This window comes from Gopherus evgoodei, chromosome 3 (genome assembly GCF_007399415.2).
Source record: "Gopherus evgoodei ecotype Sinaloan lineage chromosome 3, rGopEvg1_v1.p, whole genome shotgun sequence".
Lineage (NCBI taxonomy): Eukaryota > Metazoa > Chordata > Testudines > Testudinidae > Gopherus > Gopherus evgoodei.
The window spans coordinates 180,317,882-180,339,951 of NC_044324.1; the positions used below are offsets into that span (position 1 = coordinate 180,317,882).

Genomic DNA, 22,070 nt, shown 5'->3' on the forward strand with positions numbered 1-22,070 from the left:
TCACAGCAGAGCAGAATGCTGAGTCTCATCTTCTATCCCAGGACAGAAAATTGCCCCCTCCACCCCCATTATGTACAAGGTGCCGGACAAGAGCTAACATACAAGGGGAACACTCTCCAGTCATGTGTGACAGCAAGAAGTTGCCTGTAGGAGAGGAAAACATGCATGTTTCTTGGGCCTGCAGGAGATCTACACAGAGGCACTTGCAGGTTCTGTATCCTTATGGTTGTCCCCAAGCTTATGACTTTAGTGTTGATTGGAGGCAACATTTTCAAAAGTGAATCAAGAGCCTAAGTTTCATTAAAAACAAAAATCAATAAGACTTAAGCTCCTAAATAACTTGGGAATTTTTTAAAAAGTGACGAAGTAGCTAAGAGCAAAATGATCTGTTTTCTGATCTTGCGTTCACTTAAAGCCCATACAATCAAGGACATTCCTCAGACAGAATCAACATCTACATCTTTTTTTTGTCTTTGCTGCTGCCCCATTGCACAATCTGTGTCATGAGCTTTCAGCTAGTTGCTTACTATTTAGAAAGCAGAGGCTTGCATCAATTAGTTTACAAACCATAGCGGCACGATGGTTTATGGACCTAGTCGCTGTAACACTGAATGAACCTCTTTGCTATAGGAATGATTGGTGGCCCCTCAGTGTCATTGAATAATGAAACAGCTGGGGGACTGATCTGGCAGCAGGATTTTCTACAAATGAGAGATCACTAGCAGCATTATAAAGCAATTATTTAGCAAACAAGCCAAACGTTCAAAGCGTAGAGATATCACTATAACTCATGGACCTGAGTGGAGGTTGCTACAGAAATGAGTGTGTGAGGTTACTTTATGCTATTAAACAATAGCTACGTTTCAATCCCAAGGAAGTTGCCCTTCAGTAGTGAATGAACCATTTATTTTATATAATTTATACACACATAGCTTGTAAAAGGCCTTGGATCAATCTCAAAGAACATATTATCAATGAGAGCAACATCTGATTACTAGGAGTTGAGGTCCTGGCCTGGAACAGCAAGCCTTCAAGTCTATGCCCTACTTATCACAAAGATAATCGACTGCTAATCCAGTTTTTAGACAGAATTACTGGAAAAATGAAGTTTTGTGGGCAGAAGAGGCTGTATTTTGTTCTGCAGAGGGCTGCATTTTGCCATATGTGTACGTGAAAGGATGCACTCTCACAATCTCCATCACTTTAATTATTCAATAGAATACGCACAAGTGGCTAGATTTTCCAATGAAAGGGTTGAAGAGGTCTGGGAACATGTTCTGGTACTTCCCACACACCTACATTATGCTAATGTGGAAGGGTATGTATCATTTCTGCTGAATAGGGCCTTAGAGAATACAGTCAAGTCTCCACCTAATCTTGCTTACATTGTGTCTTCTCACTAGCATAATTTTGCCTTCAGGACCTGCAATAATTTTCATTGCTAATTCTGAACCGCCCTTGTCTAAAGTATATACTGGGGAATTTCTGTGTTGTAAGACCTTGCTCCTATTATACACAGGGAAGGAGCTCTAGTATATTATGAAATGTAAATATAGTATTTGTAAACTTGATTGAATTTGAACTTATCATAAACTTGGCCCAGTTAGAAAGTGTAGGAAAGAAGCATTTCAGCATGGCAGCAAAGCCGGGGGGGGTTGAAACTGGGTAGTGCTCTTTTGAAAGCCTTGTTTAAAATTTGAAGATGTTAGGAAACTAGGTGCCAAAAGGGACTGGGACAAGTGACCATCTGCTGGCCACATGAGGTACGTGAAGTGAGACTGGGCTTAGGCTAGGATTTAGCCTAAGGTGCCACGCATCCACCTCACAAAAAAACAAACCAGTCACGGTGCCACAACTCATCAAGTAGCAGCTTTGTTGCCAGGGAATGAGTAAGCCTGAATACTAGACCTCTTTGCTCTAGAAATGGTCTCTTCACATAAGGGTAGTTTGGGGAAGCTTTTGCCCCCGGGGGGTATCTGTACTACAGCTAAGCAGAGCTCCAGGATCCAGGGCTGTCAAGCACACTCTTTTGACAAGCACTAACCTCACAAAAGTGCTTTTCAAATGAACGCCTCTTCTCCCCTCCTATAAGAAAATTCAAGTACAAAGATATCAGGAATGGAAATGTGGTAGCAAGACAGCGAGTGCTTAGCTGCTGCAGGAATGCACATGGTAGGACAGACTGTAATATTATTTACATAAATCCAAAAGTGAGATAGGCCCTTCTCAGCCAAGAAGTAAGAAAGGTGCAAATATTAGTCACTATAATCTGAAGAACAGCTCTGTGGAGCTTGAAAGCTTTTCTCTCTCACCAACAGAACTTGGTCCAATAAAAGACATTACTTCACCCACCTGGTTTCTCTAATACAGGGGTGGGCAAACTTTTTGGGCCAAGGGCCACATCTGGGTGAGGAAATTGTATGCAGGGCCAGGGCAGGGGTGCAGGAGGGAGTGCGGGGTGTGGAAGGGGGTGTGGTGTGCAGGAAGGCGTTCAGGGCAAGGGACTGGGGCAGAGGAGGGGTGCAGGGCATATGAGGGGGCTTGGAAGGGGGTTGGCATGCAGGAGGGGTGCGGAGTGCAGAAGGGGGCTCAGGGCAGGGGGTTAGGGTGCAGGAGGGGTGTACGAAGGGGCTCAGGACAGGGAGTTGGGGTGCAGGAGGGGTGTGGGGTGCGGCAGGGGGCTCAGGACAGAGGATTGAGGTGCATGCGTGCAGGGTGCAACAGGGAGCTTAGAGCAGGGGGTTGGGGTGCAGGGTGCAGAAAGGGGCTCATGGCAGAGGGTTGGGGTGCAGGAAGGGTGAGAGGTGCAGGCAGAGGGTTTAGGTCAGGGAGTTGTGGGGTGGGGTGCAGGAGGTTTGGCCTCCAGCCCGGTGCCGCTTACCTAATGCAGCTCTGGGGAGGCAGCGATACACACTGGGGTCAGGGCAGGCTCCCTGCACGCCTGACCTGGCCGCACGCTACACAGCTCTGGGAAGCGCTGCGGCCCCTGGGGAAAAGAGGGCGGAGGGCTCTGCATGCGCTGCCCTTGCCGTGCCTCCAGGTACTTCCCCCAAAGCTCCTATTGGCCACAGTTTCCCATCCCGACCAATGGGAGCTGTGGGGGGTGGTGCCTGGAGGCAAGGACAACACATGGAGCCCTTTGCCCCCCCGCCCCCGGGGGGCTGCAGGGAAGTGGTGCTGGCCGCTTCTGAGACCAGTGTGGGGCCCGCAGCGCCACAGGGGGCAATCCCGCAGGCCGGATCCAAAGCCCTGAAGGGCCGGATCCAGCCCGTGGGCCGTGGTTTGCCCACCCCTGCTCTAATATCTTGGGGCGAACATGGCTAGAACATTGCAAACAACTATGACCTAGGCATGATACTTAACATTTAACTGCCAAGCCCATGCTACAACATCAAGCCGTTTTTATTGCTACTGTTTCCTTTCTGATATACAATAGTGTTTCCATGATTGCTCCTGGGTACTGCTCCAGAGTCTGTCAGGGACTAACTGCCATGTCTTAGCAAATTCCTTTTCAGTTAGGAGGAAGTTTTCCTAATGCCTTGTTCCTCTGAATTGTACTTTGATACTTTGCACTTACATAGTAGCTTTCACTTAACAATCTCAAGCCACGTTACTTAGGTGAATAACCATTATTGCCATTTCATAGATGGGGAAGCCAATGCACAGGAATGAGAGTCAGATACAGGAATAGTGCCTAGACTTCATGCCTTCCACTCCTTTGCTCTTACTGCTAAACAATGCAGCTTCACTGGAATAAGTATCTGAATGGGAATTTTATTGTCTACTTTCTTACCTGTGTCTCGCATAGACTTTGTTGTTGACTTTAGTTTGATTCTTGCATAGCCAGGCATCTTTCTTGTCTACTTCACACGATTGCTTCATTACTCCTGTCTAAAAATGATTGCATTTTAAGCTTCTGATGATGCAACTTTTCTAACTTTGTTACCTACCCACCAATGACGACACATGACAAGTGCACCTACAGCAAAATGCAGAGCCTGCTCAAGCAAATCAAGGCTTGTTTTATTTTTTATCTGTCACATGGTGTTTTCTGGAATCCATTGGATTTCATAATCACACTTAGTAAACACTCTCCCTCTCTTCCCTCAGTATATCCGAGTAAGTTGGTGACAGATAAAATAATGGAGACACTGAATAATTCAAGAATGTGGTGTGACAATATTTGCTAAACTCATGTCAACACAGCAAGGCCTCCTGGCCTACTCTGTTATTGCTGTACCATACAATCTGAGCCTGGGCTATAGTACTACAGGGAAGGGTGGGTTTATTTGATTACTATTAAATGATTTTATAAGATGCAAGTTAAAATACCTTCTGCAAGAACAATAATAGAAAAATAAACTGAAGTGAGGTTTTATCGCAATGATGAAACAATTGGGAGGGTGAGAGCCAAGAATAACAGGAATGTCTTGTTGTATAGGCATAGGTATTGCAACATTCTATATTCTGCTAGGTCAATTTGGCCTTTACTTATTTAGATATATAGAAATTAAAGGGCATACTTATCCCTGTGCTCTGAGCATCCTCAGCATTAAATACATGGGCAATAGACCTCCCATGCAACTAGACAGCAGCTATATGCTCTGTGATCCAAACCAAAAATCCAGGCAACTGGATAGCTAAAGCTTCACTACCCAACTATTCACCTCCTGCCCAGTCCTCCTGCACTTTTTCAGACCAACACTGGGGAAGCAATTCCCAAGCTGTAGGACCCCCCCAGGAGACCTGCCAGCAGCTCCTTCTCATTGACACCAGAGGCATTCAGCTGTGATATTATGGCAGGGGGTGGGGAGGCCCTCAGGTACTTCACTTAAGCCTTTAAACTGCTAAATACTGAAATACCCTCAAACTATTTAGTTCAAAGAGAAGGTTAAGAGGTGATTTGATCACAGTGTGCAAATACCTACATAAGGAAGAGATTTTCTGACAATAAGACAGTTCTTCAACCTCCTAGAAACAGGCAGAATGAGATTGAGTGACTGGAAGCTGAAGTCAGATAATTTCAGACTAGAAATAAGGTATAGATTTTTTAACAGCAAAGTTCCTATGGGAACAACTTACCTAGGGATGTGGTGAATTCTCCACCACTTGCAGTCTGTACATCCAGACTATACATCTTTCTAGAAGAGGTACTACAGCTCAAGCAGAAGTTATGGGTTTGATGCAGAAATTATTGGGTCCTGTTTTATGCAGGTGGTCAGATTAGATTATCATAATGGTCCTTTCTGGCCTTCAAAATCTATGAATATCTGCGAAAGCTTGGGATAACAGGATCTTTCTACAGTAATCGATTCATTGCCTCAGACTGAGAGTTCTTTCCTTAACCTGAAAAAGCAAAAAGAAAAAATTACATAATTTTAAGAGATTTTTGTTCTGTTTAAAAACAACCAGTTGGAAGTTTAGAAATGAAATGTAGTTCCCAAGCAGAATATTGGTTTCATCTTCCTAGGTTCATGCTGCTTTAGTATTGTAGAGCTCAGGGCCGGCTCCAGGGGTTTTGCTGCCCCAAGCAGCCAAAAAAAAAAAGAAAAAAAAAGAAAAAAAAGCCGCTATTGCTGATCTGCGGCAATTCAGCAGGAGGTTCTTCGCTCCCAGCAGGAGTGAGGGACCCTCTGCCAAATTGCCACTGAATACCTGGACGTGCCACCCCTCTCTGGAGTGGCCATCCCAAGCACCTGCTTGCTAAGCTGGTGCCTGGAGCTGTCCCGGGTAGAGCTCATTGCTAGAAAGCTACTAGCATTACTCCTCGCCCCACCTCCCCTTTTCAAAGAAAAAAAATCCCCAGAGTGAACTTTGGGTCTATTCCCCTTCAGCATCCCTTTAGACAAACTACTTTAAAATAAACCATGGAAGTGTGCTCCCTCCTATCCTTGGGACTGGCTTTATTCACTCACTTTTTTCTATGATCTCTGGCTTTTTCCACTGTCCAATCAGAGCACTGGTTATGGTCAAAGCCACTCTATGGCTATTCCAAACCCATGAAAGAGATTACTGAGTAACAAAACACCTTCTATGCCCCAAATCTGACATTTGGTCTATCTTGCAGGCTGGAAAGTCAAATAAATCCAAAGGAGGTCAATGAGCAATAGTTTTCTGCATGATGGCACAAAAATGCTCCACTGGGGTAAGAAATTATTTGTTTCTTTTACCAACTGAGAGACTGAAAAGAATTAGAGGCTGACAATTTACCTCTCATATAGACAAGTGCTCAAGTCAGCATTAAAATGTCTTGAGCATAATAGACCTGGGGACAGACAGACTCCCAAGCCCTGCTTCCCACCTCATGCCAAAGCAGTGGAATCTACAAGTCTTTTTAAGACTTGACCTTGACAAATATTGAAAGATCAGACACTTTTGGAAGAGACTTCCAAGTGCTTGTGACCGCAACAAAGGGACCTCTGAACATGGTGGCACGTGGGGGTGTCTGATGGATTCTCGTGGCAAATTCCTGGTTGGGGAATGCTTGTTTCCAAAGCAAAATTGTATCACACAATTAAATTCCCAAATACAGAACAGGATAGATATTTAATCCTAGGTTCAACCATTCAAAACTGTCATATGGGAACGAATTAATTTAACCAGCCAGAAGAATCTGACAAACATTAACAGGAAAATGGACACTAGTTCCAAAGGTGTAGATTCCACTGCTTTGGCATGAGGTGGGAAGCAGGGTTTGGGAGTCTGTCTGTCCCCAGGTCTATTGTGCTCAAGACATTTTAATGCTGACTTGAGCACTTGTCTGTATGAGAGGTAAATTGTCAGCCTCTAATTCTTTTCAGTCTCTCAGTTGGTAAAAGAAACAAATAAGTAGTCTTAAAAGGGGATGTGCATCTGAAACACAATATCATTGTCAGCACAATTATGGGTCACACTTTAAAAAAAGCCTAAGTGATTTAGGCTCTTAAGTCTCATTTTCAAAATTTTACCTATAGTCTCACTTAGGCATTTCTGAAGAAGTTCTATTTGCCCAGTGGTTCAGGAAGCACATCACAATCTAAATTCTTGCAAATATCTTTGCCGCGTTCAACAGAATAGGTGTGCAAATATTCACCAAATACCATAACAGTATAGTTCTGAAAGATGGCTTATAGAAATCAATCTCTAGGGAGAGGGAAGATACAAGGAGGACTAACCAAGGCATAATTAAGAGGCCAGACAATTCAGACTGGATGTGTGACATCTGCAGCAGAATTCCCAGCGTGAAAAAGATGGCAAAGAATGTAAGGCACACCACATAAGACTATTGGGAAGAGAACCAGCACTTCTGCAGGGAATGGCAGAGAGCTAGAATACTAGGATTTTGGAATAATTTATTATGGAGAATTTTTAATTTTTTTTGTGACATCTGAGGCTAGAGTATTTGGGGATCATGTAGGAGAAAATCTGTTTTAGAAATACATTTGGCTCTTTCAAGACAGGCAAGTGGGTTCAGTTCCTTGGGGACATACATATTAAATGCTTAAGCAGATGCCCCAGGTAAAGACACTAGTTGTCTTAAACCACATTATGCAATTCTCCGCAGTCTGAAAACAAACCAAGTGATTCATACTAACAATTCCTTTCCTATTCCCCTGGAGCCAAGCTTTTTGTCAGGATCAGACTGTGTCACTTTGACGACATAAGAGTAAGGGATTGAGTTATGTTTTGTGTCTTCATAATGTTAGCCAAATTGATGTTGTGTGCTTGGGGTAAGAAGCTGTGCAGAGCTGCCATGAAAGGAGAGGGGCTCTCACATTCCCACTGAAGATTATCTGGCCAGGTATTTGCCCATTTATACTTCTAAACCCCTGAATAATCAGCTGAGAAGTTGAGATGAGTAAGGGTTTAGGTGTGGGAGTTATTCCCAGAAGTGAAAGATATTATGACAAGTAGGAGAGGGATTCACTTCAAAAGGACCAGAATTTCACCCTCACCATCCTATTCCCTCACAACTGTAACCTCTCACAAAGTTGGGGCAGGGGGACACCCATGGAATTTCTGTGGGAGTTTATACTTGTTATGCAGCCCCAATGAAACCGCTCATAATACAGAATACAAATCAGCAGAGTTTGCTTATAAGTGTGTAAGATACTCAGCAGAACATTAAACTGTCCTACTGATTTTAGTTTGCCCTCTATGTTAAGTTTCAATTCCTCCCACCCTTTAAGGTCAAGTTTAATGGTGAGCTACTTTTGAACATTAAAGTGTCAGGCTTTTTTAGTCTTAGTTAGCTCAAGATATTGGATTGACTCAGACACCACTTAAAGGTTCCAGTTTTTGAAGTGAGGTTTAATAAATGGCTGAAGTTTACTTTACTTGTCCAATTTAATGTTAGTTTGATATTTCTCCAAAGCTAGATGGCTGCTGTCAATTTGAAACTGAGTCAATGTTACAAAAAATAGAAAGTAATTTCAGGCTCTATACCTGTCTTTGAGTCTTCCTGCCAACAGTGCAGGTTTACTATCACATTTTAAAAAAAACAACAGTGTATTTCTCTCCCTCCTTGCTGTGTAAAGAGAAACTGGTGATAGAAGAGACTCAGTTAATCAGAGTACATCAAGCGCTTTCCAATGCACACAGTAAAATATAAACCAGTAAAATATACAACTTTTTTTCCTCTAATCCATTTCAGTTATAGAAATATGTCATTTAACATTAGTAGGTGCAAAAGTTTCAGACAGAAATGTGACTTAATTCTGTTGTGTTTCTTTAAATAATGTTCAGGAGGTCTGCAATCCTGAGGCTTGAAATAGACAGACTTTCATAGATTTTTAAGGCAAGAAGGGACCATTAGCTCATTTAGTCTGACCTCCTGTAAAATACAGACCTTAGAATTTCAGCCAGTTACTCCTGTATTGAACAAGTAACTTGTGAGTTAATCATCATTAGCGTAACATATCTATTTGAATTCTGTCTGGCTCATTACATCTCAGTGTCCCTTCATTACGTTTTAGCACCTGCAAGATGTTTCAGTCTGAACAACCAGCAATGGTGACAAAGAGCTTTAGCTGCAGAATCCTGATCCCATTTGGGACAGCCTACCATAATCACACGACACAATTATATACATAATTCTCCAATCCAAGCCTTTTAAGCATTAATATTAGTATTACAACCTAAACTCTGTATAGTGGGGTGTTTTTTTCTGCCTCTAACATCAAGACAGTTATGCTACAATTTACATCCATAAAAGGTCAATAAGCTAGTATGGAATGCTTTCTCCTAAAGCCAATTTTGTTTGGGATAGACTAAAATCTGATAACTTCTAACCGACCTTGACAAAACTTGATTTAAAAGGGGTGATCAGGCTTCCAGCCTCGACAGCCATGCTCTCCATGGTTACAAGACTATCATGGGTGTCCTTGGGCTAGCAGAGGCCGAAGTATGGAAAGCAGCAAACTTGGGAGATGGTGGGAGGGGGAATTTTTTAAAAAAGGAGGCAAAAATGCCCTTAGCTATACTGTATCTTTTCTCACACTGCAAGCACCACATGCACCACTGGAAAAGTCAGACAGACACTCTGAACATTAAAATGTTTTATATTTACAGGAAGTTAAGTCACATTTACAGGCTTCTTTGCTGAAATGGGAGAGTCATTGCTATACAAGAGGAACAGCTGTAGAAATATCCTTTAGCAGAAATGGTGGCTCCAGTCTATCTGCAACAACAGTTTCTCCACAGACATCTCTATTCAGCTGCTATCAAAAGGAGATGGTATGTGTTTTGCACAGTGCTCTTAAGTACAAAAGTTTCAAGATCACACATCATAAAACAAATAGCAATTGACAAGCTGTATTTGACTATGCTAATAACACACATCAAAGATGCTGTTTCCAAAGATAACTAGAGCATTTCACAGATACCATGTGAAAAAGAACTCACGGGGGAACATTTAACTGAGTGACGTGATAAAAGAAAACATATATTTTAAAATTCATCACCTACTTCATGTTAATGATGTGAGTCTCCATTAATTAGCATTCAACAGATTTCATGCTGAACTAACTTGAGGCTACAAAGTGTAACAGATTTTATAAAAGAATTAAAAGAACAAGAGTATAAAAAAAAATCCAACTTTATTAAGGTCCAACAATGCATTGGCTAATCCTAGTGTCTTCCTCCTTCTGTGTTGCTAAATCCACTTCTGGTAGCACCAGTGGTGTGTCAACAATCAGGGCTACAGTTACTTTCAAATGCAGCACTTTGCACTAGTCATCCTGTGACTTTCGATGGAAGTACATGCAGATCTTCCTCATGGAAACTGAAGTGACTGCAACCTAGAAAAGATTCAAGTCAAGTATAAACATGTGTATTTGACAGTAGATGTCCCCATCTATTTTTTCCAGGTTAAACTCTGGACGCACTGTAAAAGTCTTTTAAGCTTCTCCCTTCAATAACTGCGACAGCTTGCCTATGCTGAGGAGCTGCCAAGTTACATACTGTTAAAAGAACAACCATTATGTTCTTTGCAGTAATTTGTATGGCTTCTGGGACATTCGGATCCTATTTAGTGACAGGAAACATTTGCTAAAATCCCGGAGTTACCCTTCTGTTCTATGAGAAGAGCCGGGCGCTCTAGTTTTTACCCTGTCTGCACCAGATACAAAATGTCATAGATTTTAACACCAGAAAACATCATTATGATCATTAAGTCTGGGGCCATAGATTTTTCATTTGCATCAAGACCAACTTGAGGTAGAGCTAGAGTATGTTGCTTAGAAAGACATTCAATCATGAAAGGACTAAGTCTCTGAAGTGCATTACTGAATGGCCTGTATGGTTAGCACTCTGTATGAGCCCAAATGCTGGTGTGAGACAAATCTTAGGTCAATAGGAAGGGATTTTACCAAGATAAGCACTAGTCATTATGACAGTTTCAAAGATGATGGTAGAATATAATTTGGGCTACAAATTAAGTTTCAAATTCTGGTGTAACTAAAGATTGTATTCAGTGGTAGCCGTGTTAGTCTGTATCAGCAAAAAAAATGAGTTCTTGTGGCACCTTAGAGATTAACAAATTGATTTGGGCTTAAGCTTTCATGGGTTAGAACCTACTTCATCAGATGTATGAAGTGAAAAATACAGGAGCAGATATAAATACATGAAAGGATGGGGGTTGCTTTACCAAGCGTGAGGTCAGTCTAACGAGATAAATCAATTAACAGCAGGATACCAAGGGAGGAAAAATAACTAATAAATAACAGAGCCAGAAGGGTACCGAGAATTCACCTACTACAGGACAGACCCAACAAAGAAAGTAATACGCCACTAGCTGTCACCTACAGCCCGCAGCTAAAACCTCTCCAGTTCATCATCAAGGATCTACAATCTATCCTGAAGGACGATCCTTTACTCTCACAGACCTTGGGAGACAGGCCAGTCCTCACTTACAGACAGCCTCCACCTGAAGCAAATACTCACCAGCAACTGCACACCACACAACAAAAACATCAACCCAGGAACCAAACCCTGCTACAAATCCTGGGCCCAGCTCTTTCCACATATCTATTCAAGGGACACCATCATTGGACCTGATCACATCAGCCACATCATCTGGGGCTCATTCACCTGCACATCTACCAATGTGTTATATGCCATCATGTGCCAGCAATGCCCCTCTGCCATGCACATTGGCCAAACTGGACCGTCTCTACGCAAAAAAATAAATGGACACAAATCTGACATCAGGAATCATAACATTAAAAAACCAGTAGGAGAACACTTCAATCTCTCAGGTTACTCAGACTTCAAAGTGGCAATTCTTCAAGAAAAAAACAACTTCAAAAATAGACTCCAATGTGAAGCTGCAGAACTGGAATTAATTTGCAAACTAGATACCATCAGATTATGCCTGAATAAAGACTGGGAGTGGTTGGATCATTACGAAACCTAAACTTAATTTCCTCAGTACTAATTTCTCCCTACTGTTACTCGCACCTCTTTGCCAACTGTCCGTAATGGGCCACTCTCTTACAACTTCAAAAGTTATTTTTCCTCCCTTGGTATCCTACTGTTAATTGATTTATCTCATTAGACTGACCTCACACTAGGTAAAGCAACTCCCATCCTTTACACATATCCTTTATATCTGCTCCTGTATTTTTCATTTCATACATCTGATGAAGTTGGTTATAGCCCACAAAAGCTTAGGCCCAAATAAATTTGTTAGTCTCTAAGGTGCCACAAGGACTTCTCGTTTATTTTTTTAAGATTGTATAAATCATAGCTCAGTTATCAGTTTTATAAACAAAGCTCAGCAATCTTCTCAAAACTGACTTTGGAAGTTACAGGCATCATGGGATTCCATGTGTATTGATTCAATGACAACATGCAAATTGAGAATTTGCTCTAAAGCACAAAAAACTCCTCATATGCCAGCCATTTTAACCACTCTGCAAACTCACCCTAGGATCTGAAAGTCAGACTGGGTTCCTGCTTTCTTGCACAACACAAATAGTAAGGAGTCTGCAGGCCAAGTTCTGCCCTCTGACAGTTGTGCAATCCCTTTGTTTTCAATGGTTTTTCCACAGATGTAACCGAGGGTAGAATTTAGTCCCACACTTGTTACAGACATACAAATTCTGTTAATACAAGAGCTAGAATAAAATTCAGTTCATTTTCTCCAGAAGCTGGGTTGGGTCTGCAGTGCTAGTGGGGGCCGATTTATGTCATGGAAGTGGGCAGATATGGCTGTGAATACATGTAAGCAGCAGATCTGTCAAGTGCGTGCTGTTGTTATTCTCAGAGTTCAGAGTAGAACTGCACTGTAAGTGCCAGTGTCATACATAATGAGCATCTTCCAATACTTTGTTCGAAATCATTTTCAGATGACAACACAAGTTCTGTTTCTCTCTCCCAAGAGTGCGGGTGGCACTGAAGGATAACATCATGAAATATGGCAGAGATTCTGGGGCTTGTTATATCAGATTTCCCTTCCTTCCTCTCCCCTTCCCCTCCACCCCACAAGCAATGAGGTCTGATGCTCCTTTTGATGCACAAGTTAACTGCCTGCAAATGGGAGTTGTGCAACACAGCAAGGAGAGAACAGAACCCAGAGTTCAAGCGTTTCTCTGCTGTTGTAACCATACTTAGTCTACTTACAGATCCCGATGGACTGGCTGCAGTCGCTGCCTCTTGTCTTGTGCTAGGACTCCGAGAGGATGGGGGGCTGTTGCCTGACACTTTTTGGCTGCTGGCCTTGCTAGTCTTCAGCTTCTCTCCCATTGCAGACAGCCAGTTTTTTTTCCCAGGTGAACTGTTCTCTTTGTCCAGCACACCAGCCGTTTTCCTGCAGGAGTTCTTTAAAGGAAGAGGGGGAGTCTGGAAGCCTGCCTGATTAAGAGGGCTTTCAGGAAGGGATGTCTCCTTTGGGCTCTGGCCACAGCCTTCAGTTCCATTATTCAACTCAGTGAGGCTCAGGCAGTCTTCACTACAGGTCTTTTGGCCTGCTGCCAAGAAGCACAAATCCAGCTTGGATTTTTTAGCCACTGGGTCCAGCTCAGTCACACAACTGCAGCCTTTCAGACACTTCTGCCCCATGTGATCTCCCTTGCTGGACTCCAGCCTCCTTTTGACTCGGTTCTCAAACCGTGAGTGTGGTGCTATGTGGGTGCCAACTGCTTCTGGAAGACCCTGCGTGACCTCTGCCAGGGCTTTTCTTGGAGACGGCGTCTTTGTTCCCATCCCTGGTGGAGAGGAGTATGGAGTCCTGGTAACCCAGTGTTTAATGGACATCTTGGTGGAAGATGATGGTTTGGGAGAAGTTCCTGATATGGCTTGGCTTTGCTTCGCGGGAGTGTGAGCCTCAGCTGTTGGGTTTCTGAGAGAGAATGTTGGAGTGTTGGTAGAAAGAGGAAGGTCCCCAGCATAGCTGGGAGCACAAGCTGCTGGCCGGGGTGAGGAAATGCATGGGCTACCCATCATGGAGATTTTTGCAGGAGTTCTCTGCGTGCTGACTGGTAGTACTGATGGAAGAGAAACAAAACAGTCAAGTGAATGTCACAGTACAGCAACAACAAGTGAAGAGAGACAGACTAAAGTTAGACCTTAAAGAAGCCCCCCGGACTCTGGGACATTCAGAATCTGAATTTAGCAGCTTACCTATTTGTCTAATGCTCCCCACCCTAGATCTAAACACCTCTAAGCTCCTAGTGATTTCAACAGCAGCAGAGTTAGGCCAATACTGAGCACTTTTGAAAACTCCACAGAACATAGGATGCTTATTTGATGGCACTCGTCTACCTTACTTATAACTGGCACCTCTTAAAAGAGCTGCAATCAGAGGACTAAAATGAACAGAAGAATCAAGACGTATTTTAGTCATTGACCTTGTCCAGTGTAATCTGCCCTCCCAGCACAGCCCGCAATGGGAAGAGAGGGAAGCATATTTTTAGAAAGTGTCTCAGCCCAGTTATTTTTTCCCTGAGGACCAATCTGTATAAGAGCTATAACTGAGTCAGGATTTAGTGCAGTTAGAAGTTTTGTAGCTGTGTCCCTGTAGCTCACTTAAAACCCAGAACTGTCCAAAGCTTTAGTTCAGTTATGGAGACTTGATCAGATCCCATCTACATTACAATTTACAAGAGGTTTTTAACCAGCTCAGGTGATATTGCAACCCAGTCCCACAACTAGTTGTAATGTGGATGAAGCCTTTGATTAGAATGCTCTCCATTACGGATAATTGTCCCAACTAGGCTTTCATACACCAGTAAGATAGATAAGGTGAGAGCTAAGAAAGGTTTCCCATTTCTCCTACTATCCTTTTGCTGGAGAATATTCTGCAAAGATATGTTACTGGGTAGCAGTCAGTTATTTACAGTGCAAAGGGACAGGCTAGAAATTCCCCACATCTTGTACAAGGTCTTAGAGTCCAAGGAAGATAAAAGTAACTGATGGATTGGTTGCCATGACAAATGAGTAATTTTTTTTTAAATAAGCAATTTCCATGTACGTATAGCACAGTGTGGCTATTGAAATCAGCATGTTATGAAATAAACTGCGTATAAATCCGTCTACTCAACTGCATGCCCACGTATTGTGTTGTAAAGCAAAGCATAGTCATCGGTGTTTATCAGCTGTGCACCAGGAATCCCACAATAAATCTGAGGGCAGCATGCATTTAAGCTACATCTCAGGCCAAAACAAAATCAGTAATTACTAAACTGTTTTTTAAAGAGATATTTTACTCTGAAAAGAGATGATGTACTAATGTGTGTCCAATGTCTGCTTTTCAGATGCTGAAATGTCATGTATCTGAAGGAACCTTTTTGGCCCTAAACTCGAGGTGGTACAATTAAAATAAGACAGCACGTTAGCTACCTTAAGCACACTGTTTCATCAAGGAGCAAAAGGGCTCTAAACATTTTCTGCATACCAGGGATTTAGTCTGAAACTCTTAATTCTCAGCATTAGCTGTGATGTGGTAAAGTACTTAATTAGGATGCTGAAGTCTTGTGTGACCGAAGTGCCCTTTTCTTTAGAATGTTGTACTTGCTTGTGAGATAGTGTGCATAGTGTAAACACCTACAGAACTTCTCAATAACACACTATACGCAGGGACGGCTCTAGACATTTCGCCGCCCCAAGCACGGCAGCATGCTGCTGGGGGCGCTCTGCTAGTCGCCGGTCCCGCGGCTCTGGTGGACCTCCCACAGGCATGCCTGCGGAGGGTCTGCTGATCCCACGGCTTTGGTGGAGCAGCAGGACCAGCAGACCCTCCGCAGGCACGCCTGTGGGAGGTCCACTGGAGCCGTGGGACCAGCGGACCCTCTACAGGCATGCCGCCGAAGGCACTCTGCCTGCCGCCCTCCCGGCGATGGCAGAGCGCCCCCCCGCGACATGCCGCCCCAAGCACACGCTTGGCGTGCTGGGGCCTGGAGACACCCCTGACTATACATAGGTTTCAGAGTAGTAGCCGTGTTAGTCAGTATCTGCAAAAAGAACAGGAGTACTTGTGGCACCTTAGAGACTAACAAATTTATTGTAGCATAAGCTTTCGTGGGCTACAGCTCACTTCATTGGATGCATGTAGTGGAAAATACAGAAGGAAGATTACACACACACACACACACACACACACACACACACCCCAAACATGAAACAATAGGTGTTATCATACACATTATAAGGAGAGTGATCAGTTAAGGTGAGCTGTTGTCAGCAGGAGAGAAAAATAACTGTTTGTAGTGGTAATGAAAATGGCCCATTTTGTAGCTTATGCTACAATAAATTTGTTAGTCTCTAAGGTACCACAAGTATTCCTACACTATACATAAGCTTTTTTTTATCCTTATCCTTCCTGAAGACTCTCATATAATATTGCCCAGTAATGTCTCTACACCTTTAAATTCACAAGCTGAGCAAAAAAAGTAGAATACGAATGTCAACCACTTTACAGCACAAGATGGAGTTAAATGTTCCTTTCCCAATGATGTTTATTAATCCAGACTGAAACAAGTTATTATGAACTCATAGCAGAGTCACTGCTAAGATTTGGTCTTTTAATCTTGGCCTTAATGAGCACTTACTTACAGGACTATATTATCACAGCTGGAGAATTAGTTGTGCTTAAAATGTAAGCTCTTAGATGTGGAAGAAGGGTAGTAGTGATCTCAGCAACCCCCTCTCACTAGTGATTAGCTACAAATTCATACACTAGAAATGTGGGGTGATGAGCTGGAATGAGGATGTGTCTGCCCACATCCATGGCAGACTGAAAAATATATTCTGGAGTCACTACCTCTGGAAATGTGGAAGCTATCTTGATTTAGATGCTGGATTGATGGTGATGATTAAAGGCAGCCTGTGATTCAAATGCCTATATTCCCTGTGTTGGGAAACAGAATAGAAGCAGCAAGCTTTTTTGTAGCAGTTTGTGCACTAGTCAAACATTCAGACCTCAAAATTCTATTAACAAGTCCAGGCTACTGCCATCGATACCACTTTCCAACAATTCTACAAGGTTGTTATATTTAACACTGAGTGCAAGCCTCTTCCAAGCTGCCAGTCAAATGAATGATGTATGTGTCTGTAGGACTCAGACAGATAAATGCACAATGTATACTAACAGTGGGGATTTCTCTCTCTCTTGCTCTCACCCTATCAATTTTCTTCAGCAGTATTATGGGCTTCAAGAATCAAAAGAATCACAAATTCAAGAGACAGCCCAGCTCTAGCTATTCTGGTTACATGAAGTGCAGAGAAATTAATATCACTTAGCAAATTTACATACATAATTTCCCAAGGGAAGGAAGCTGTGTTTGCTGCATGCCACCGTGCAGGTCAACAGTCAACACATAGCCACAACTTCACAATTTGTTCCATTTAAATGGGTAGAATGCAATCTAGATTTCATCTAAACAGTCCTGAAATGCTATTTGGTTAGCCAACTATGAATCAGTTTGCAGATAGCTCCCGTATTCTAACAGCATGTGTTTTGCGTTCAAAGAGCCAAGGTCAGCAGGAAGCCTGCTGTTGCATACACAAGGTCTGTGTGCTTCCTCTTCCCTCCTGGGTTGTTTTAATGCATAGAGAACAAAGAGAAATCATATTTTATCTAGTATAATTGCCAAATTCGATTTGTAAAGATCCAGGGTCCAGGCAGCTTTGGGTTTTCAAGCTTCTCGACAAGACAAGTTTCCATATTTATTTCTGAGGGAATAGAATGTGAAATAGTTTCTCAGCAGCTCACTGAAACAAAGCACGCGTATGTGCGTGGTGAGCAACTATGGAAGAGAGCTGGCACTTACCCACCTATTGTCCCGCAAGCTTCCTGCAAGACAGTTACGACTGGCAAAAAGCTAATTTTAATATTATCCTAGTCAGGGGGATTACAAAACCTTCCACTTGTATTTACAACAATGAAGGTGAAGCTCATTTGGAAAGGCAATAGAGGGAGATAGACCAACACAGGAAATGACACCAACCAGCCACGGCCAACTCATTTTTGGTCCAAATTTTAAAAAATTTGGTATTTCTGATACAGCTATCTTCATATCCCACTTTAAATTTATTTTTGGTTTATTTTAGAATATCTGAGAATAGATTTCCATGTACACACATCAGTGGTGAAAAGAATAGGTGCATTTTAGAAAGCCACACAATAATTTACAGCAAGACAGAGTCAAATTAAGATTACATTTCTAATGGAATGTCAGAGTTTAGAAGCAGGTGTGTATAGTTCTGGAATGTTGAAAAGGCACCTTGTCCTGTAGAAAGGGAGTGCTTTGTTTTGTTTAAAAACAAAAAGAGAGGAAGTCAGTGTTATTTAATTGAATTCATCCGCTGGACAAGAGGAAAATTTCAAAGCTCCAGAGCTGCATATGCAGTACCAGCCCTTTACTGGATGGTACGTCAGGCCTGGGCAAATGCATGAATTCACATTTCTAAAGAAATGAAGAGCAATAGCCAATAGGAAAGCTTTTGCTGAACCAGTAAATACACAGAATTCTGAAGTACTGTTCCTATGTTGTGGGACAAAATCCCCCTAAGGGCCTTACCTATTCCATTTTGCTCTTCTGGTTTCTTCTGACAGACCCAGCCTACCAAGTTGACTTTGCCTGATGTCAGTCTCTCCTTATCACAGTCACGCCGTAAGCGCCAAATCCTCACAGTGTTGTCATCAGAACATGTGGCGATCTACAGCATAAGTCAGTTAGCAGGTTAGACCACTGTGAAGCCAGGTCCCACAGTCACTGGCAAATCAATCCAAGAGAATTGGTACTCTTAGTACTCTGTGCCAATAAGTGTTCTGCATGGAGCTCTCCCTGCCTACTAAGAAACAGGTAAATCAACTTCCAGCAACAACCAAATGCTATCTAATTACTGTACCAGAGAAAAAAGCTATCTATTTCCCTTAAATGTGATCTGACAGGAGAAAGCCTCCATCTATCCCTTTTATGGCAAAGAAATCGCAGCCTCCCTATGTGCTTTGTGAAGATTCTGTGGCAGGCAGCCATTTGCTCCACAAGTGCCAATATATACAGTATTTGTTTATTGACATTTCAGTAACTCAGTAAATAATAGCAGAAATCCAAACACCATCCAAAGCTCATGTTCCAAGAGGAAACAGACAGCAGAAGATATGAATTCAACATTTTGCATCAGTGTCCAATGCTCCTTCTCTCACTCCTCACCTTTCCTGGCTTGGGGACAACACTTGCAGTGTTTTAAATAGGTAATGTTGGAAAAAGGATAAACGCTGGAAAGGGATTGTGTCACTACGCAGTCTTTGCCATCATCCAGTGTCAGTAGCACTTGGTACAGAAAAGCAAGAGACAGGACTAAAGTTAAGGTTCAGCAGATCCCTATAAAATGGCATGTTGCTCTTCCAAATAATCAGTGGAACCTGCCAAACAAGCATCAGAACTTTTATTGATCTCCCTTTGTGCTATATATGCAGTGATTCACCTGGGAATTAGTAAAAAAAGGAAGAGCTATGGCCTCTGTTCACAGTAATCAAGATGCTTTGCCTCTGGCCTCCCCAGCACCAACATCAGCGCTACAAAACTCTGCTGGTAGGCTTGTCTTCCTTGCCTGGGGTTCAGACCACACCACTTGCCTCTTCCAGCCTTTCCATTGGCTCCTCATCTCCTCTGCATCAACTTCAAGTTTCTTGTCGTTGCATTCGACTACCTGCCTAACCACCACTCCTTTCTGAACTGCCTTTGACTCCTTTTACATTGGCCCAGATTTTAATGCCCTGTTTGTTTTCTTCTCCCGTGCTACTATGGTCAGGATACATAGGTCTGATCCAGCACTGTAATTCTTATGTCACCCCTACAACTGGAAAGTACATCTTGAGTTTGTCTGCAAAGCCACTACTCGATCCTAATTCAAATTCCTCCTGAAGGCCTACTGTGATGTCTAGAGAAACTAGCTGATTAACAATGGTGGGCAGAGGGGCAACTGAAACCGCCAGCAATAAACTCTATGGGACTCCTCGGACATCATAGCTGCGGGAGGGGCTTGCTCCTGATTTGGATCTAGACTGGTCTCTTAACCCTAATCCCCATGCCAACAATTCCCTCCCCTCCAGTGATGGCCATATCGGGGAACCACTAATGCTGACTCTTGTGTTTTTGTTAAGATATGGTCCAGGACAGTGAAGCTCTCAGATTTAGCATTGAATTAGAAGTCATGTTGACAGACTCAATATGGCTTATTGAAAGAACAGACATTAGTGTTCTTTCCATCCTCCCACTAAAGCTCTCATTGCTCTGCACTAGACTTGCAAACATATCAGTGGACAGACAGCAGAAGACAGCAACAAAATTCATCAGCATACGAAGACCTTGAAGAAATGGCTTCAAATTTTGGCACTATAACATTTAGATTAATCAATTATCAACATATTTGTTAGCATGACAGTTTCCATCAGGAAAGGATTTCATACATTTCCAGGAACAGACTTTTCCAAGTTACTAATAGTTATCAAAGGACTCAAATTACCTGAAAAAAATTCAGGACAGCATCATACCATATGCACTTGAGGATTTGGTTGAAAATGTTGTGCGGGCAATGTGGCTTGATGCCACAGAAAATGGCCTCCCTACCAAAAATCAAATATTTTTGCAAAACACAATTTTTATTTTCTTTAAATTTTCCATTTCTCACTGAAAATTTTTGTTTACCATTTATGGCTTTTTTGTTTGCAGGATTTTTTTTTTTTAAAGTAATCATCAATTTTGACTGGTTGGCTTAGTGATTTGGTAGTGTTTATCAAAATAGAAAACTTTTTAAAAATGAAAAATATTTGAAAATTGTGATTTTAAAAAAACATCTGTGGAATATTTCAAAAAATGAAAAAAATTATCTAGACTTTAAACTCATAGCACTAAACCATCTTAGGAATTTTCATGACAACATTTCCAATTAGCTCTAACTCTATGTGAAGGGAAGAATGTAGCAAGCCAGTTCATCTATGCCATTCTCTTTTCAACAAGGCTTTCCATACAGAGAAGATTCTGTTGCTGGTCAAAACACCCCCCTCAAGTTTTGTAAAACAAACACTATCGTGGTCACATCTGGTCCTTCATTCATTGGTTTCACAGGAGATTACAAAACAGTTTTTCTAGAAACTAACCTTAGTGAAGTCTGAAGGACACCAGGCAACAGAGGTAACCTCTTGAGAGTGACCAAGGAGCATCATGGGAGGAAGATGGGGCTCAGAAATCTAAAAAAACAATCCACAATTTAAAATCAGTTGGATTTCTGCATCAAAGGCATCATTAAGGAAGGCTCCACTCTGCTGAAGTAGAATATTATGGTGTCTTTCATCAAGGATCTCAAAACACTCTACAATGAAATAAACTTCCCAGCACCCCTATGAGGTATCCAAGTATTTCCCCCATTTTATATAGATCTCAGGCACAAAGAGATTAGAATTGCCTGCTTAAGGTCATGCTTGAAGGTCTGTGGCAGAGTTGAGAAGAGAACACTGATCTCCTTAATGCCTGCACTTTAGTCACAAGCCTATCCTCTATGCCTAGGTACAGTAGAACTTCAGAGTTACGAACTGACTAGTCAACCATACACCTCATTTGGAACCAGAAATACACAATCAGGCAGCAGCAGAGACAAACAAATAGATAAATAAAAATTTTTAAAAAGGGAAATACCGTACAGTACTCTGTTAAAAACAACAAAAAATAAAGGGAAAGTTTACAAAAAGATTTGACAAGGTAAGGAAACTGTTTCTGTGCTTGTTTCATTTAAATTAAGATGGTTACAAGCAGCATAGTAAAGTTTCAAAGCTGTATTAAGTAACATTCAGCTGTAAACTTTTGAAAGAACAACCATAACTTTTTGTTCAGAGTTATGAACATTTCAGCGTTATGAACAACCTCCATTCCCGAAGTGTTTGTACCTCTGAGGTTCTGCTGTATCTTGGAAAGGTATCACTTATTCCCAAGAATTCAGCACAGTCTCTGCATTTATTGAAAACAATGCTCCACATAGAACTGAATGGCTCAAAGCAGGGAAGAAATCAATTTCACACCGATGACATGAGTAAAAGTAGTTACTGTCTGACAGTTACTTAGTAGCCTATGTGAAATAAGTTGGTGGCCTCA

At 42.1% G+C, this 22,070-nt stretch overlaps 1 protein-coding gene across 1 annotated transcript in view; it reads right to left on the reverse strand.

The window, feature by feature from the left end:
* Positions 1–10,059: 10,059 nt before the first annotated feature.
* Positions 10,060–22,070, reverse strand: part of DTL (denticleless E3 ubiquitin protein ligase homolog) — a 37,477-nt gene continuing 25,466 nt past the window's right edge. The window contains exons 12-15 of the mRNA XM_030557563.1: positions 21,083–21,172; positions 18,498–18,636; positions 13,102–13,964; positions 10,060–10,277 (exon numbers count right to left, since the gene is read on the reverse strand). Coding sequence (XP_030413423.1) covers positions 10,209–10,277; positions 13,102–13,964; positions 18,498–18,636; positions 21,083–21,172 — 1,161 coding nt within the window. The 3' untranslated portion in view covers positions 10,060–10,208. The remainder of the gene's footprint in view (positions 10,278–13,101; positions 13,965–18,497; positions 18,637–21,082; positions 21,173–22,070) is intronic.